Genomic DNA, 19,821 nt, shown 5'->3' on the forward strand with positions numbered 1-19,821 from the left:
GACTAAAGTGTGCCCCCCTCATTCATATGTTGAAGCCCTAATACCCATTATCTTAGAATATAACTGTATTTGGAGATGGAGCGTTTAAAGAGATAATTAAGGAAAAACAAGGTTTGTCTTGATGAGCCCTAATACAATATGACCAGTGTCCTTATGAGAAGAGGAGATTAGGACATAGACATGCATAGAGAGAGAAAGCCAGGTGAACATGAAGATGGCCATCTACAAGGTAAGGCAAGAGGCCTCGGAAGAAACCAACTCCGCTGACACTTTGATCTTGGACTTCTAGCATCCAGAGCTGTAAGAATATAAATTTCTGTTGTTTAAGCCACATTGTTATGGAGGTTCTAAAAAACCAGTATAGCCAGCAGCAACCAAGATAAGGAATATGGGAATGAAAGTAGGTTGGAGGAAGGAGGTATTGAAAGAAGAATCTGATGTGGACATGTTGAGTTTGAGATTCCTGAGGTATATCCAGGTAGAGATATTCAAATGGCTTTGAAATTCAAGAGATAAATCGGGGTTATGGACCCAGATTTGGAAATCATTGATATGTAGGTGATATTTTAATTAATTTTATGAGTGGATGAAATCATCTAAGTGTATATAGAGTGAGAAGATCATCAAGGATAGAATCTAAGGAATATCGACATTAAAGAACAGACTGAGGAACAGAACCTAGGAAACGAAAATAAAGAGAGAAGATGAAGGGAGAGAGAAAACATATAATTAACCATTTTAACCCTGTTTTTAATTATAATTAGTTGAGTACATACTGATCTCCATCCTCAAAGAGCTTTGGCACCGTGGAAGAGCAATACCTTATTCATTTCTGAATCTCCAACACAAAGCACGGTACCTGACATTTAATATCCCTGCAATAAATATTTGTTAAATCAAATGGAATTGAAATTAGGACTTCATTCCATTTTTTGTTTTGTTTGCTTATTTCTTGAGTGTGCAGCATGTATTGCCACTGATATTTTAAGTTCATAACGAAAAATCATTTCAATGTGTCCTAGGCTTGGTCCCCTCCCAAACCAACCCCCAGGACAATAGTTTTCATTATAACCTTCTGTCTTTGCCATTCTGGATGGAATTCTGTGCACAGAAGTTATATACATATATGGGTATATCTATGTAACAAATCGCAGCACAGGAGCCCCCTGGGCTCCCTCAGGCTCTGGTATGACATATTTGAGCCATATAAATTCAGCTTCTCCTCTGGCATCTGTTAGCCGACTCACTTGCAACTCCACCTCAGCAGTGGTCTCTCAGTCCTCTCAAAGCAGGGAAAGAGTACTGTGTGCTGAAAGACCATGGCAAAGAATCCTCCAGAGAACTGTGAGGACTGTCACATTTTAAATGTAAGTTGATTCATATTTTTTTCCTTTTTTGAGCAGAAGCAGTTTCACAGATTTATCGTATTGCAATATGAACATTAGAAAGTAAAATCAAAGGTGACTTTGAATTGTGGCTTGCTATTCTAAGGGCTTTTGCGTATTGTTTTATTCTCTCTGTTCTTTGCTTAGGCAGAAGCTTTTAAATCCAAGAAGATATGTAAATCACTTAAAATTTGTGGATTGGTGTTTGGTATCCTGGCCCTAACTCTAATTGTCCTGTTTTGGGGAGGCAAGCACTTCTGGCCGGAGACACCCAAAAAAGTAAGTAAATGCACATTATTATCCAATACTTCTGTTTTGAGTTTGATTGAATTTAATTAGTGATTGACTTGTATATTACTCTGAAAATGAAAATCATTAAGTCTGTTTTGTGTTTATTTTCTGATGATATGAAAACCTGAATCAAGATTTTGCTCTTTTTTATTTCCCTAATTATTTTGGAAAGGGAAAAAATGTGTTTTCTGTATTTCGGTTGGTAAGGATAGGATGTAGAATTACCCATTCTTATATAATGCTTGGCTTTAAGGAGTTAAAAGTCCTCCTAGAAGCAAAATTTTTACTGTAAGAAAAAATACTTTCCGTCTTTCTTTCAATTATTTGGGCAGAAACTGATGGAAAAGTAATTATACCACCACATAAGAAGAAACCACCAGAAATGGCAGCAAAGGATTTTCGGGGATTATGTTTCTGACTTAATGCATCTGCTGCGAGGACAGGCAGCAAACTCCTTTTCAGAAAGAGCACTCCTCATACCTGAGTTCACATTTATTTATGACTTAAAAAAACAAAAACTAGAGCTTTTTAGCTCTTCACCAGCCACAATTGTCTCTGTTCCACTGAGATAGTAATACCACAAGGTAGAAACAAGTGACTCCAAGTCATTATCACAGGTATCAGAAAGCTTCTGATATTAGGGTAATTTGGTGAAGCTTGCTTGGCCATTGTAGCTGGTATTAGTGTACTCTGGTGTTATTGTTACTCCCGGGCTCACATGCAATGTGCAAGTTTAGAGATGACCCAAAGAAAATCATAGTCTCTTCATGCTAACAATTGCCATTTGAAAGAGAATTAATAAATGCACAGGTTACAGGGTATGAAGACGGCTTTCTGGCTTTGCCACATTTTCCTCCCTGCATGTGGGATGTTGTTGTTGTTACTATTTTTATTAATTTGTTGTCATGAAATGCTTATTTCTATTTTATAACGGATGTAGGAAGGGAAAGGCACAAATCCAGGAGAGAGGATGGGAGACAAGAAGAAAATGGGTTGATGTGGGCCATTAGGAGCCAAAGGAGCAATAGGTGCAGAGGAAAGAATACGGATGGATGAGAAAGGAGAGGCGGAGGGTGAGAAAATAGAAAATCAACTGGATAAGTGTCCAGAAGAAAACAGAAAAGTAAGCCATATCCACCCTTGGGTTCGTAAGCTTTGCTGCCATATGCACTTTCATTTAGTCCCAGAAGCTACCTTATCAAGCTTAAGTAGCAGGGAGAATGAAGAGCAAACCAGCTGACTTTGTTTGCCTTTTTATTTATATCTTGTTCCAGAAAGGATTTCAGGCATCACCCAATGCCTATAGTTAGTCCCTTCTCTCTCTCTCTCAATCTCTCTCACTGCTCCCTGATTCTGAACTACTTACTGTTCACATGTCTTTCTAGAGAAGCCACTTATATTTGGGCTAGCAAGGTGGGCAAAGCAATTGAGATCAGGAAGGAAACAGTAAATAAATGAGTGCCAAAATGAATTCCAATCCGATTCTGCTACCACTTAACTAATTCCCAAGGTGGTATGCTGCCCTGAAAATTGAATCTTGGATTCTCTTGACAGTTACAGACGAGTACAATAAACCCTTTTGTTCTCCATGACCATAATGTACTTAACTGAGTGTGGTAGTTAGCTAGCCCTTTTGACCACTCATACATGCCTGCTTAAACATGGGGCCAGATGGCCTGTCTTGTTTTATTGTAGCCAATGGTACAGCAAATACTATTCTGAAAGGGTTTATGTGTTTTTCTGAACTTACAATGCTATTTGCCTCAGTGCAACTATAAATGACTAGGTGGGGGCCTTGCTTTTATCTTGCAAGATGCCAAGCTCACTAATAGCGCTCATGGTCCCCTCTGCTTCCATATTATGTCATCTTTGCTTCTCACTCCAGTTCTCTTTTTAATGGATTATAAGAAGCAATCCTGTGATGTCTCAAACCAAAAGTAAAACCTAGTCAGTGCAGGCACAGAATAGGTGGGGTATGCTACCAAATAAAGTTTATCAAGAATCACATCCCTTGTGAAGTAATCCATCTTGGGATGTAATTTTCAGCAAAGGGATTCTCAGAAATGAACAAAGTTATTATGAAGTAATCCAGTAAAAAACAATACTGTCTCCTGTGGCAAGCTGTTCCACCATGAACAAAGGTTGTTTGCTCTCCATTCCAATGGGGAGTTGCAACTTATTGTCTTTGATATCTAAGTCTTGGCCTTCACCACAAGACCAGGCTGGGTCCATTGCGAACTAAAGAACCAGCAGGAGATGTGGATGCTTCATTCAGTCTACTACTACCTTCACTTCCCAGACAAAGTGCCCAAGAGACCCTCTGTGTTTCCAATGGCTGAGACTGCCAGTAAGCCTGCCTCAGAGCTGACTTATCAATCCTGGGAAGAGAAGAGTAGTCAGATTAGTCTAGGAAGATTTTCAGAGGAAAAGGATCCAGGCATCTTGCACAAATTAAAGACTCTCCCCTTAAGAGTATGGCCTAGCAAGAAACCACAGTTAGCAGAGTAAACCCCGGGCTCTTCCGGACTTTCCTTTATAAGCCTGTGGGACCTGTGGGGACTGGGGTCCCTTGGTGGAGAGGACAATTGAGGCCGCTGTGCTTATGGATGGCAGGGGTTTGTGTGCTGTCCTTCAGTTTCCTCCGAGCTCTTAGTGTTTGCTCCTCTAGCCTCCACCACACCTCCTCTTTTTGATTTTGTTTTTCAACATCTGTTTGTAATAAACAGTGTTTATTTAACATCCCACATCTGGTGTTGACAGTTCCATGCCGGTAAGTCCTCCCCACTCCTTTCATTACCTCCCACCTTGGTATGCACAAAAGATCCAGATTCTTGATCCCAAAGAAGCAAGTCAGGCTTGATTCCTCCTCACACACCTCAGGCACGAGCGCACATATACACACACATGCACACATCTCAGAAAGAGAAAGGAATCAAAATAAAGTGAAATAAGGAGAACTAACTCTGGGTGACCTTCTGCACTCCTTTGCAGGCTACAATCCCCCTAACCCACAGCCACATACAGGACGCACTTGAGCTAAATGAAAGCCAGTCCATCAAGCTCTGTGTGCAGCTTTCTTAACCAAGCAGAGGGAACCTATTCAGTCCCAGAGATTTTCAGAGAATATCACAATGAGGCTCCACTTCCAGGCAGTGACTGCCCGGGGATCTTTGAAGCAGATTCCCTAGAGAAACATTCTTGCTTAAAGCTCCCTGTATTACACATCTAACTTGAAACAATTAGAGCCAATTCCCCAGCTAATTAATCTAACATAGAGAAAACAATTCCAAAAATTCCCAGCCCTTAACCAACAATTTATAGATGTAGCACAGAGCTTGGAGCCTATCCCCTCCAATCCTTTGTAGAATGAGGCAGAAGAAAAAATAATAAATAAATGAAATGCTGCCCTTCCTGCCATATGTAGGAACCGCCTGGTGACTTTAGGGCTGTTTAGAAACTGTAAGTCCTAAGGCTCACACAGCAATCAACAGATTCCTGGACATGTCCCCTCAACTTCTACATGCTACCAGTATGAGATGAGAAGTGGGAGGGATAGGTGGGTGTCCTTTTGCCCCCTCCTTGCACATCAACTGCAGATGACCATTAAAGCAGGCTCCCTCAGAATTGTGAGCCCAATATCAATCTAGATTAAAAATCCTTTGTTCAGAAATACCACTTTCCTGCTAAGCCTGGATCCAGCTTTCCTGTGCTTATTTCTCTAATGCTAGCATTGGTCAGAGACCAACTTTCTTCGCTCCTCTACTGGGCACACAGGGTACAACTCTCCTTCCCAAGTTCTCTGGGCTTTCCTACACAGCATTTTGGTGGATGAAACGTGGGTCTGGAGAAGCATTCATACCCTCAAGGAAAAAGTTGTAGTTATAGCTGGAATCTCGTTAGCAGGGAGACTCAGCTTCAACAGATGGTGCCACGCCGGCATTTTAAAAAAGAAGACTTCTTTTCATTTTATTTTCTCCCAAACCATTGCAGGAGTGAAGTCCAACCTTGTCCAGCAACTCTCACAGGGCCAGCTCTTACTCTGGGCGACTCAAGGGCAGCACCAAATATGTAGAGCAGGACTCTGGCTACTATGAGCACATTCTTATTCAGTCCCTTCATTCTCCTAAGGCAGCATTTGCTGAGCAACTTACGTGGCACTAGTAAGAAAAGCCTGGGTCTTCAAAGGGAGCAGTCCTTCAGTGGCTGAGAGTGGGACTGGGGCTGTAGGAGGAAAGCCATCCAGGTGATCAACGGGTAGTAGCAGTCCAATGGTCACCCCGACAGGTGTCAGCCCAAATCAAGTCAAGTCAGAACTGATTTTGTCAACTATTCAACATTGCATCTGGCAAGCAGTAGGAGATAAAGATGGGAACTGAGCCTCCAGAGACATTTGGTGACTTGCCCAAAGTCATACAGCTTGTAAGTGGCAGAGTTGAAGCTAGGACTAGAACCTGGTCTATGGATCCTTTCCACTATTCTTCAGCTGCATTTAAGAATAAGGGATGGTGGGGGTAGTGGGTAAGGGAAAACTTCCCAGCCAGCTTGAGTCTGTAGATGAAAGAAATGGGTTTTTTTCTTGTTGAAAAGGAAGAATGTCTGTGCTGCTTATGCCAATTTTTTTCAGGGCTGGGAACTGGTGATTGAAGATGCAGAAGTCCAACTTTGCATAAGAAACAATCTGTCTGCTCTGTGTGGGTAAAGAACTACCCAGAGGCCCTTTAATTCCCACAGGCTAGGTCGGTAATAATATGGTACAGTGCATTCCCTTTCCTTCCTTCCAGCCTCACACCTGCTAGCCAGCTATTCCGAGCATGTACTTCACCTTTGGAGAATGTACCTTACAAACAGACAGTAAAGGATGAAGGTGGAGAGAAGAGCAGCTAGATTAATCACGGGATTCAAAAAACAAACCTAAGCCAAATGTCCTCAAATCCCTTCCAGGACAGGCTAAAGCTACTTGCACCTGAAACAGATCCATCACGCTGAGGTCTGAGGCAGCTTTATTCTTTATAAAAAGCTTTCTTTTCTGATCTCAGAGATTGTCACAAATTGAGGCAAGAAAACAGGGCAAACTGTGAAAGGGGGATGTTAGGGCTCATTTGCTACCTGAGTAGAGGATTTAACTGGACTGAGAAAAGACTTCCTAGGCAGGGAAGAGAAATAAGTTTGTGTTCCCTCCATGTTTTGTCAGTGTGGTCTTCTTACATCTCTCACTTCCTGGGCTTAACCATGTATCTACCTCATTTCACTTGTGAGTCATATTCCCCTCCACTGGCTTCCCTGTCCCACTCCAGTGTTCCGGTCCTTGTAGTTAAGACCAGCTTTATTTGTGGGTAGAGTAGGAACCCATTTGTGTGGTGATGGAAAGATGCCATTACCCCCCAAATATCTCTTATTCCTGGTGCCATTGTGCTTAAAATCCACCATTAGTAATTCATTTCTTTGAGTTAAGTATTGCACTCAATTTTGTTTTGACAAATACCCATCACTGACAACTTAGTGTGAAATCATTTGTCAGACTCATTTCTTCTTTGACATGAGGTACCTAAAGCAACATGAGATTCCTAGATGTCTAGAGAGGAGACAACGAGATAGAGGGAGATGGAAAGAGGGGGAAGGGCTAGGAGGGTACAAAGTAAACAGGATGTGGAAAGAACAGAAAAGGGAAGCTAGAAGCACCAAAGATTAACTTTCCCTATTTGACAATTTGGCGCAAGTGTACTCCTTGTCATACTATGTCCTTGCTCTCTCCTTCCTGGAATAAAGCTGAGTTGGGGGCAGTCTGAGATGAGCTACTGGGAACCCACTCACACCTCTCTCAGGCCAATAATCCTGTCTCTGTTCTAGTTTGGGCCTGGAGAGGACAAAACCATTTATTCCTTCATCTCAGAAAGACCCCCAGCCCCTGAGCCAGTGAGCTTAGTAGAGAGAAAAGTACTTCTGAGGCCAAAGGCATGAGCTCAGTCTTCATATGGGCCAGTGAAGCTTGCATAGCCATTACCCAGGCAATGTGCTCCACAGGGACCCAGGCGAGACAGTATGTCTGGATTTGCTCAGACCCATCCCTAAACAGTCCAAAGTGGGCCACCAGCATCATCTTCCTAGACAAAGGACAGCTTGTTCCAAAAGGACACCTTTGATAGTGTAATTCAATCTGAGTGAATATATAGCTCCCCACACCCACCAAGGATTCATATATAAATGAAGTCATTCTGATCCCATTCTATTTAGCACACTACCATTGCTAACAAAAAGCCAACAAGCTGGTTAATGAATACAATCAGAATGGACCCCTTTTCCCCCACAAAAAAAAAAAAACACAAAAAACACAAAAAACAACTCTTTGAAGGACTGTTGAAAATAATCAAGATCTGCTGAGCTTGGCAGTTTCCAATAGTTTTCATCTAGCAAGGTGTCCAAGTGAAGTGCATTGCCAACGGTGCAGGAAAACTCATTCCACAGAAGTACACTGAAATTCTAAATGTCACCAGTATGGTTCCATAGTCTTCTACCAATGATTGAAAATACAGCCTGTATTTTCTCTTTTGCCCAGGTAGGCAGTGTTCCAACATCCCCTAGTCTCTAACCTCATTTTTCCGTGCAATAATCCATCAGTGGTGCTACTGATGAAACAAACATCCCACCCTACCCCCAATGACTAGTGGCGTCAACATTTGTCTCAACAATGGATAGTATTTCTAAAGAAATTCCCCCCTGTTGGGAGATCTGACAAGACTGGATCTGAAGTAGATGCCTCTCTTCTCTACTTAGGTCAGGCCAACTGAGAGCTCAATTTGTTGCCATAGGTAGAAGTTTCTCAAGCTGGCTGCACAGCTGAAACTAAGGACATATTTATAACTAGAAGCAAATACCAAGCCTATAAGAATTTGCTACCTGTCACAAACCAGGCCAGACTTCCTGAGTTAACTCTGCAGTTGCCGGAAGGTTCTAAATACTGTTTTCCTTCCCCCTTTTAAAATATGGTCTCTTAAAAGACCTTGCCAGTGCTCAAAATCTCCCTTTAGGAAGATGCAAATTTGCCATTGGTGGGAAAAACTTATTCAACAAATACTTAAGCACTAACCCTGTCTCTTGTTTTCCTATTCAGCAACTATATAAACTTTTCATGCTTGAAGTAACATTGTTTCTACAAACTCTTCCAACTTGTTTTTCTACTTGAGTTGGGGAAAATTTGACCAGGTTAAACCAACATTCAGTCACAGACATCAGCAGACGTTAAAAAAACAGTCCAACCCAGTGCAAGCTCTAAAGGCTGTCACTGGGAGCCATGTCATTAGAAAGTAGTGTTGGCTGTGTAGATGACTTAATTTTTCAGGCTTTTTAATTTACCAAATTGTTTTTGTAAGGAAAAATGAGTATGAAGAAACAACAGAGATAAGATAGACTTCCACATGGCACCATCCGGCCTAGCCTGGTTTGTGACAGGTAGTAAATTCCTTTAAGCTTGTTATTTGCTTCTGGCTATAAATATATCCTTGGTTATAGGTAATGGGTTTCTCCTAAACTGAGACCCTCTTTGGGACTGGTCCTCTTGGTCCTTAGAAGAAGAATTGGCTCTTTTAGAGGGCAAAAGAAAGTCTGGGGTTTGGTTTCAAACACTCAGGAATGACCTGATAAGCAGCCTCTCCAAGGCACTCTGCTTGTGAGACTCCATATGACTTAGTGCAGGGCACTTGATCCAGTTCTTGAATTCTATATACAGGAGAATCTGGAGAACCTGAAGCCAAATGAGTCAGGTTTGGAAAACAGAACTCAGGAATAAGCTGAGTGGAGTTGGTTAGTTCATAAAAAAGAAGGTTAGTGGAAGGCAATAAATGTTTCCTGAAGTTTAAAGGGCAGAAGGAAGCAATTGAGGTCAAGTTAAGACTATTACGTAATATTGCCCAAGGAGAATGGTCTTCAGATTCTAAAGAGGACACAGCCAAGATTGTGGAGGCGATATTAAAGCCCTGGATAGATAAGGAGATAAACAGCAATACCTAAGCATTTTCTAAATGTGTTCAAATCTCTTTCTCAGCCCTGGTGGATTTCCTGGGCAGTGAGGGGCTGGCCACTGAGCACTTGGAAAGGGAAGTGTTTGCTTAAAGCAGCAGTGTAGGTTTTAGGTGATCCCTCTGCTTAACACAAGGGGAAAATACTTTACAGACTGGTTTGCAAAATATCATTTGCTGTTTAGTCAAGGCTGCCAAGAAAACTGTTGGAATTCTTAGTAATTAGTTCAGCAACTTGGCTTGAATACAAAATACTGGCTCTGAAGGGATCCCCATATCAGCTCCAGTGCCAAAAAGCACCTCCCTTTAATCTCGAGTCTCAGAGAATTCCCAATGGCAAGCTGTTGAGATGGCACTTCACTACAAAGGTTCTGGAAAGAGAAAGTGCCCCAGATATTACTCAGTTAAAGTGTCTTATGAAAGGACACACTGACTATCTTAGAGCTTGTTGTCCTCTGTTCTCCCAGACATATGACATGGAGCACACTTTCTACAGCAACGGAGAGAAGAGGAAGATTTACATGGAAATTGATCCCGTGACCAGAACTGAAATATTCAGAAGCGGAAATGGCACTGATGAAACATTGGAAGTACATGACTTTAAAAATGTAAGTTGAATATTTTCCCCCTAAGGCTTCCCACCTAAAATATTAGAACATTCTAGTCAAGTTAAAAATAGCCTTTAGCTTTCATTTAATTTATAAGACAAAGCTTTCCCTTCAAATTCAAATTTTGCCAGCCTGGGGCCTGACAGATCATGGAACTCATTAATTGTGGCTATTTCAGGAAGTTTGTTATTTTTTTTTCTCTTTTATAGGGATATACTGGCATCTACTTTGTAGGTCTTCAAAAATGCTTCATCAAAACTCAGATTAAAGTGATTCCTGAATTTTCTGAACCAGAGGAGGAAATAGATGAGGTATGTAAGAGTAATCATAGTGGTAGTAAAAGCCATCATTTATTGAGTGCTAACTATGTGCCAGAGATTGTATTAAATGCTTGACTCTCATTTGACTCTCACAACAGCCCTGTAGATAGGTACTATTATTATCCCCATTTTCAGATGAGGAAACTCAGACTTAGAACCAAAAAGTGACTTCCTCAAGCTCACATAGCTAGTGAGGAGCAGATTGGGATCTTGAACTCAGGCCTTTCAAAAAACTAAAGTTCATGTTTTTAGGTGCAACATTATACGTTTATACCTGGGTAACCATTAGCATTATGGACATTTGCTCCCAAACCAAAGATTCTAGGAAGAGGGATGAGCCAGGGGAACAAAATCAATCCTGCCTAAGATAAAGCCCTAAAAAGAAAAGTCCCAAGGCCACCTGGGATCCTTGCCACTTGTGTCACACTGTGACATTCACCTATTAAAGATTTCAGTTCGTTAACCTTACCACTTTATGCTGGGCTGCTCATGGAATAATTCACATTTAACCTCACTGGGAAAGGCAAAAGCAAAGAAGGTGAGAATTACAAGGTATACAAATTCTCTGAAAACACGCTACTAGGCCAGGGTGAGGTAACCTAGCCTCCCGGTGCAATGGCTGAATGGCCCCTGAAAGCCTAGTGAGAGATGAGGATTAGTGCCTAAAACACAGCCATTCTAAAACATAAGCTCAAGTAAAGCCCTTCAGCTTGAGAATGACTGAAATCACACTGGCGAATAGACTCACAGTTTACATTGACTAAGAGGAGTGCGGCTCAGTGGTTATGAACACGGACCTTAACATCCTATGTAGCTTGACCTAGAAACTTGGCTTTATCACTTAATAACTTTTTCTTCTTGAGGAAATTGCATTGCCTCTTTGAATTTCTGTTTCTTTATCTGCAAAAATGAGAATAATAATAGTAACCACATAACACGGTTGTCAAGATTCAAAGTTCAAATAAATGAATTCACTTTAAGTTCTTTCTTAAGTCCTCGATAAAATTTAGCTACGTTATTAAAAAATAAAAAAATAAAGCCCTTGAGGCTCCTCTTAATTTTTCCCTGATATTTTGTCTATAATTACAACATGTTGCTATCAATGGAGGAAGAAGGGGAGCATTAGCTAAGGCTGTATTGTGACACTGTCGTCAGGAAGAAACAAATGTTTGTTTGGCTTGTTTTGTTTGTTTTAGTGTTTAGCTGGGAAATCTAAAATAAGATTGTAGCAATGGCACAGTGGCCTCTCTGTATACTGTAAATACCTCTTTCTCTTTCCTCCCTCTCTCTCTCCCATTCTTTTTCACTTTTCTCCTACCCAACTCTTTCCATCTTAATTCTCATCTACCCATTATCTCTTTCTTTTCCTTTTCTCATTTTTCGGGTGGTGAGGTGGAGTGAGGAGCACTTTTTCTTTTCCCTTACCCAAGTCTCAGAGCTGTCATTGGCTCCCACAGACATGCTACTGGTCTCCTCATGGCCAGAGAAGCTGGCCATTGTTACCAGAATTTCCAAGAAATACAAGAATATCCCCCTGAAGATAATGCTCTCCTCCCAAAGTCTATGATAGTGAAAAATTTTGGAGATTTAAAAAAAAAAAAGAATAAGTTAGATGCATCTGAGGAGTAGAACAACTTCCAAGATATTAGGAATTATTATTGGAGGCAAGGATAAGATGAAAGGAGAATCAATAGGATAAAAAGCTACTATATTCAATATCATATACTGCTTTTTACAGAAAATAATGTAAGCTTTTGAGTAGGGCCAGCCAGCAATGAAAGTCTGAACTGACACAACAGGATTTATTTTTCTGAAAAAGATAAAGGCAAAGGCCCATGATGTCTCATTTTAACCCTAATTTATTCTTCAGATAATCTTGCTGAATATTTTAAATAACACAAGTATACATCTCATGATAGATTACTATATCCTCAACAAAATCCTACTTTTTATATTTAGGCTACAGATTTTTTTTTAGTGAGACAAATTTGTGGTCCTGAATGACAAAACCCCTCTAATTCTGTACTTCCCTCACCATTGTATCTCTGGTTTGTTTGTGCATGTTAAACATACAGAGCAGATATGTAAATAGCCCTGATTTTGCTAACAAAGCTAGTCAGCGTACCGACTTCATTTTTTAGAATCCCTTTCAGTGCATCCCTAGGTCTTTACAGACTCAAGGGCAAAGGAGCTAAGACTTGAGAGTTTTAAATGACTAGGGGAAAAACTGTACAAGGCCATATTTCAGAGAAGAAATAAAAACACTGAAATCATAAAGCTAGAAAGAAATAAAAGAGAAAAGGAAAAGCCCTTAAGAGCAAGACAAGTGAGTAAGAACAAGGTATACAAGAGAACTACTTCCAATATTATAAACTGAAGAGAAGGCGGCGTTCTTGACAATACATATAAGAAAGGCTACCTCAAGAAAAAGCACTCTGAGACAACCTCTAAGCATCTGAAATGAAAGGAGTAAAATAGTGGTAAGGCCAGTGAAGTCACAAGCTGGAAACTTGATTTTAAAACAAAAAAAGACATCTTACTGCAACTAGCTGCCATTAACAGGAAAATCTTGTAAAACCAAAATATGAGGTCTGGTTGCTATTTAATTGATCTCACCAGTTTGGATTATAGGAGTTTTTTCAGCTTGAAATCAAATCCTGCTTGTCACCTTAGTTGCAAGCCTGAAACAAGGCAGGCACTCACGACATCCATTTGAAAGAGAGAAAACAAATGTAAATCACTCAGGGTGGCAGAAGCGCAAATTAAAGCATACACGGCCTGGCCGGCCTGGCCGAGTGGGAGCCCGGAAAATGATGGAGAGCCGTCCTGACTTTAAGGGAAGTGGTAGCAGAGAAGGCTCCTGTTTCAGTGAGCGAGCGGCCTCATTGTTAGACCAGAGAAGGGGGAGCAATTGTTAACTCTCCCAAGGGCACCTACTGTGTGCAAGGCACAGAACTAGTTTAGTGGCACCTCTGGGATTGGAATTGTTATTCAGACTTTAAAGTTGGTGTTTTCCAGCATCGCTTAATATCTCATTGTATTAATTTCTCTGCCTGTCTCCACCCTGAACTACTTTCTTCTCTCAGAATGAAGAAATTACCACAACTTTCTTTGAACAATCAGTGATTTGGGTCCCAGCAGAAAAGCCTATTGAAAACCGAGACTTTCTTAAAAATTCCAAAATTCTGGAGATTTGTGATAACGTGACCATGTATTGGATCAATCCCACTCTAATAGCAGGTATGGCCTCCTCCTCCGCCTCCTCCTCCTCTTTCCAGAATCAGTAACAGGTTAATGTTTCCAGCATTCAGAGAGTACATTTCTAGGAAAACAAATGATCAGCTTATATCTTCTTAGATGAAACTGTATATGCTGACTGCCAGTGAGGAAGGAATTTTTCACAGCCAAGTTATAAATCAGATAAATTAATGCTGACAGGCTTTTAAATATCCCAGCAAAGGTAACGCCACCCTAATGTGACTAGTGATAGCAAAAAGCTAATCTGTCTTTCTTTGCACATCTATATTCATTGCAGCCAGGATACCAGACTATTGCTCAAACCACTAGTGCCCAACCCAAGCACAGAGGAGAGAAGAGCAAAAACAATACTCTGTTGCCTTAAGAAGGATTCTCTGTGCAAATGGTGGCATTCTCCCCAGAAGATAGGACAGTCACTGCAATACAAATTTCTTTTGTCTGTTCTAGTAATCACTATAAAATTGAGGGCTAGAGGTCCAGAGCAGAAGTCTTCAGGTCTTAACTTCCAGTTAGTCCATAGAGAAAGCAAAGGTCCCTGGATGTCTTATTCTATCCAGCTAACATCTAATTTAGCCTCCCTCATTCTGGACAGCATAGATTACTACATTACCCAAGAGAGACCATTCCCACCGATGAAGGCATCTATTGGTAATCTTTCACCTTACAAAAAGGCAACTAAATTCAATATGATACCCTGGATTGGATGCTAGAACTTCTGCTTCAGTACCCTTTTTCTAAAGTACATTACTGGAAATAACGATGAAATACAAATAAACTCTGTAGCTTAGTTAGTAGTATTGTACCAATGCTTATTTCTTAGTTTTGATGGTTGGACCGTGGTTATGTAAGACACTAGCATTAGGGGAAACTGGGTGAAGGGTATACAAGAACTCCGTGCTATCTTTGCAGCTCTTCCATAAATCTAAGATTATTTCAAAATAGAAAGTTAAAAAAAAGATTTAAGACAGGAAAGAGAAGGGAAAAGGGAAGAGGACAGAGAGCACCAAACCAGATCAGGCAATCAAAAATTATTTATTGAGCACCTACCGTGGGTGAAAAAATTGTGGGAGACAAAAAAGTCCCTCGTCCTCAGTTTTTAATTTAGTATTTTAATAGGGCAAAGCAGTAAGTGTTTGACGCCAAACGAGCAAAGAAGACGTCTGTGTACATGGGAATAGTCAGATTTGTTTTGGAAAATCTCCTTAAATGTCAGCTGAAGGAGCTTGGAAAAGTGGTTCATGCATGCCCAGATGATGATAGTGAGAAGACATAAGGAAAATCTATCCCCAAATGCTGTTCCCCCAAGCACATCTTTCAGAAATGTTTATAAAGCAGTTTCAACACAACTTTACATTTATTGCCTTAGTTTCAGAGTTACAAGACTTTGAGGAGGATGGTGAAGATCTTCACTTCCCTACCAACGACAAAAAAGGCATTGAACAAAACGAGCAGTGGGTGGTCCCTCAAGTGAAGGTGGAGAAGACCCGTCGCGCCAGACAAGCAAGTGAAGAAGAACTTCCAATTAATGACTATGTGAGTTCTGTTCACATTACTCTTGTTAGAGCAAAAACAAAGAGCCCTCACAAAACTCACAGCCCCTCAGATCAAAGTCATTGAAAGAAGAATGGTCATTATTTTAACAAAAATATTTAAGAAATTTGGAATCCCCAGGAGGCTCATTCAAAATCATCCTGATCTTTATTGATGTATCTCCATGATCAGGCTAAGGAACTTAATTTCTCACCAGTCCCCAACTCATATGTTCTTATAGTCCTCCCTTGCTCGGTGGACCTCTACCTAGTGAACCTCCCCCTCCAACACTGGCTTCTTCTTCTTTCAGACTGAAAATGGAATAGAATTTGACCCCATGCTGGATGAGAGAGGTTATTGTTGTATTTACTGCCGTCGAGGCAACCGCTACTGCCGCCGCGTCTGTGAACCTTTACTAGGTTACTACCCGTATCCATACTGCTACCAAGGAGGGCGGGTTATCTGTCGTGTCATCATGCCTTGCAACTGGTGGGTGGCCCGCATGTTGGGGAGGGTCTAGTAGCAAGTTCGAGCACAAGAGCTTAAATTTCTGGCAGCCAACATATAATAAATGCATGCTATTCAATGAATTTCTCCCTATAAGGCATTTGGCTCCTGGTAGCCAGTACTCCAGAATTACTTGTAGGTAATTCCTCTCTTCATGTTCTAATAAACTTCTACATCATCTTCAATGGCCTGATTGCTGCTGAACACACTGGGTAAGTGTTTGCTGAGAGTATTTCCTCCAGCTGAAATGAAGCACATGCATCTAACATGGATGACAACAATGGAAGCTTGCATTTCATCAGGTTTGGGAAGTAGGAAAAGGCAAAGTATAAGGATTCTCAGATACCGTATTTTACTGTGCTGTATTGAGAAAGCGGAAATGAGGGGCTGATGATAAAGTGTCCCCATAACGGATGCATAAAATCTTGTCCTTTTGTGCATAGCCCCAATGTTTAATTATCTGGGAGACATATTGTGGATTTGCTTAAGCATCTATTAAGCTGCTGGACAGGCAGTGAGTCACAGCAGGCCAACACTAAAATATTCCAAGTGCTCAGACTCAGCAAAGGAGAAAGCTAATCTAGCAAAAAGGGTCCCAGGCTCTCCTCCTGTGAACAGAAACTCAACTTTGGATAAATTCGACACTTCACAACCTTCAGGTCTGAGTTCTCTTTAGATCAGTGTCTGGCTACATAACTTTCCAAGGCAATTGTCTGGAACAAGGGGACCCATAAATATCATTTGCAGAAACAGGCATCTTAGGAAATCACTGAAGTGAGAAGTCAAATGGGATATTTTTTCCCTAGAAAACCACAAAGAACTAGCAGTATGCCACTTTCTTAAAGGAAGGGTGAGGACTAGTTTCAAACACCTGATACTTTGCTTGGGAAAGGGAAAAAGGGCAAAGGGAAGAGGAAAAGAAGTGGTTCGAGGGTAATGTTAACTTTGATGTCCCAGCCAGTTCTAGTTTCAAAAGTCCTGTTCTACCAATCTATCACCCCTTCTAGTTTCACTTGAAGGTAGCCCCTTCATTGCTCAACTTCAAAGTTATTGTGCCATGGAAATATCTGTCTGGCACTTTCATCAGAGAAGTATTCTCAAAGAGTAAAATCTTCACCAAGATGCCTGTAGGCCAGGAATCATTTTCCCCCATTTAACAGTTGAGGAAGCAAATAGAACTGGATTTGCCCAAGGCTGAGTTGAGATTAACCAGTCATTAATTGATAATTAGCATACATGCCATACTTGGATTACCAATTTCCACAGAATGAGAGCACAATAAAACGTATCTAACAATGCAACATCACTGAAAATATGGTTTTTTTATTAATGATTTAGAAGACATCTGAGAATTTTGGAGTACTTCCGTTATCATAACAGGCATTAATTTACAGTTGAAATAGAAAAATGTAAAAGATATGAGATTTACTTGCAGTTGTATGGACTTTATGATGTTCTCTATCATTGTTTTTTAATAAATTATTCATTTTTAAGATCAACCAATAATTTTAAATCCCTGAGACATTCAATTTTATGCAGTCTATGTGGTACTATATACACTATGCTCTGTGGGGGACACAAATTAAATAGAAAATATATTCCTTATTTCCAAAGAAAAATAAAACACCTAAAACATATGAGCCCAAGTGCAGAAACTACACAACCGCAACTACAGTTATATATGGCGTGCTATATACATGTGTGAACACACACACACACAAGAGGTATAGAAGGTTCCATGTCACATTTTAGGGCTAAGAGTTCCTACTCACATTATTTTAATTCTGGAAGCATGTCCTGTTCAAATGAGATCCCTCAGCCTCCACATAATTTCGCATTGGGAAAGTGTGATCCCTTTAATGAGGCAGAATATGAGTTCACAAAAAATACAAGGACATGCTTAAAGAAGCATTCAAATCATTTCATGCTTAGGAAAAAACCAGCAAACAAACAAACAAACCTGAATACATTACTCTGTCACTTCATATAGGCCCAGGTCAGGTTGGAAAAGAAGAAAGCATGATATTGCTCTCTTGGCGTAGATTTTTGCCCCTCATTCGAGTCCTGTACAGATTCCTTACATCGTGCCTTGTACTTCCCTCAGAACAACCCCACTGAAGCTAGAGCTGCCTCTCTTCCTTCTACCACCCTCCGCTGAGCCCAGCCTCCCCATCACAAAGGAGTGACACCAAAATAACTCTGAACTCCCGAGTCAGAGGCCCTGCAGTGATTCTACTGTATCCCTGTCCTCCAGTCCAATCTCTCTCCAAATACTTCCAGCTTGTCCTCCCAACCCCGCCGCCTCAGTTATGCTTATGATTCAGGCCACAGGTTATTTCTTAGCACAGCTATTACAACCTTCTCCCTCATGAAATTCCCAGTCTGTAGACTGAAGCTAGAATAAATGCTTTTACACAAAGTTTATTTTTCACTTATAGATTTTATGAATGTCATTTCCTTTCCTGAAAGTCTATGATAGCTTCTTACTACACCAAGGACCAAGCCTAACTTGCATCCAAATAGTCCTTCCTCAAACCACCCCTAACCACCATGTGATATCCCTTGTCTCCTCCCACTACCCTACCCACCCCCTTGGCTTGTCTCGGGCGCATTAGCCTCATGCTTTATTCGTGCAGTCTTCCCATCTCCTTTACAGAATTTCTCTCGCTAATTTGAAGAGATTAGAAAGTCCCATTTTGCTCTTACCTAAACATGAAATCTAAATCCTCTCTACTTATTCTGTGCCTGTATAACTTAATATATCACTCAATGCACGTACCATTTACATATGAGTTTAATTTGCAAGTTCTAAAAGAGGGCCCATACTCTCTCCCATTTTGCACTGTCCAGAATTTGCATAGTATTGAAAGCACGCAAGTGGCCTTTAAATGGGTTTTTTTTTTTTTTTGATAGAAGGCAATGAGAAAGAAGAGAGGGAAGAAAGCAGGAGAAAAAGAGGAGGATGTAAAAGAGTACAGCTACAAGGCTCTTCAGAATATGATTACAAAAAGTTGGCCTTGAGCTCTGTCGAAATTTGGGATGAAAGTTCTTATCTTACTTAAATCCATTCTTGTATCCCTTATCTTTTAACACAGTATGTTTCTAAAAGTATGAAGAATTCCTCTAATCCCAGATTGATCAAAAGCATCGATGATTGCCCGCAGCTCGATTATCTGTTCCCATTATACAAAAGCAGGCTTTTTGCATTTTCTTCTGAATTTTCAATGATTCTACATATAAAAAAGGCAAAAAGCATATTTGCAATGAAATCGCAAAAACTCTCCTATTACCTTTCAGATTCTTTGGGGGATCTAAATTCCAATCAAGAAAAGTCAGGTGAGGCGAAGCCATCCATTGCTCCCACTCAGCATAAGGGCACTATGCATTAGTGTGCTCAGCGCCTTCCTGCACACCTAAAATGGCTCTTTGGCAGGACTAGGGGCAAAGGAAATCTATTTTGAGTCTTTATATATAAGATTCACTGTCTGGCTGAGTCCAAAACTGTCACTTTGGCTCCTAAAGTCTAACGCTGAAAGCTTACCGAGATAAATATGGACCTTCTCATTCAGGCTGTCAGGAAATGCGTGGATCTATTTTATTTATACCCTTAAAAAATGATTTCATTTTGGCTTTCCTTTTTTAAGAAATTTCATTCTGGGGCTTAATTTTGCTGACAACATGCTGTTCCCTAACGAGAAAGAAAAGTGGCTCCATATTAAAAACCAGGTATGAACGTATACACAAAAGATGTTGTTCGTGTCTCATCGCAGAGTCCTGCTCCTAAGTCTCCTCTGGTATCTTTAATTAATTCGCACAAAAGCTACTTACCCAAGGGCCGCATCGATACTTTAGGCCAATAGTCAATCCCGGCATTTGTAGCCTCATGAGTGCGTAGTCACTTGTATACTTA

At 40.6% G+C, this 19,821-nt stretch overlaps 1 protein-coding gene across 2 annotated transcripts; it reads left to right on the top strand.

Annotated features, from left to right (window-relative positions):
* Positions 1–1,268: 1,268 nt before the first annotated feature.
* On the top strand, positions 1,269–17,414 carry TNMD (tenomodulin). 2 transcript variants are annotated; one of them, NM_001081822.1, is given in 7 exon segments: positions 1,269–1,367; positions 1,533–1,664; positions 10,156–10,296; positions 10,506–10,607; positions 13,703–13,856; positions 15,241–15,407; positions 15,715–16,094. In NM_001081822.1, coding segments are annotated over 7 exon segments (954 nt in total). In that variant the 5' UTR covers positions 1,269–1,319; the 3' UTR covers positions 15,925–16,094.
* The last annotated feature ends 2,407 nt before the right edge of the window (positions 17,415–19,821 follow it).

This window comes from Equus caballus, chromosome X (genome assembly GCF_041296265.1).
Source record: "Equus caballus isolate H_3958 breed thoroughbred chromosome X, TB-T2T, whole genome shotgun sequence".
NCBI classification, from domain to species: domain Eukaryota; kingdom Metazoa; phylum Chordata; class Mammalia; order Perissodactyla; family Equidae; genus Equus; species Equus caballus.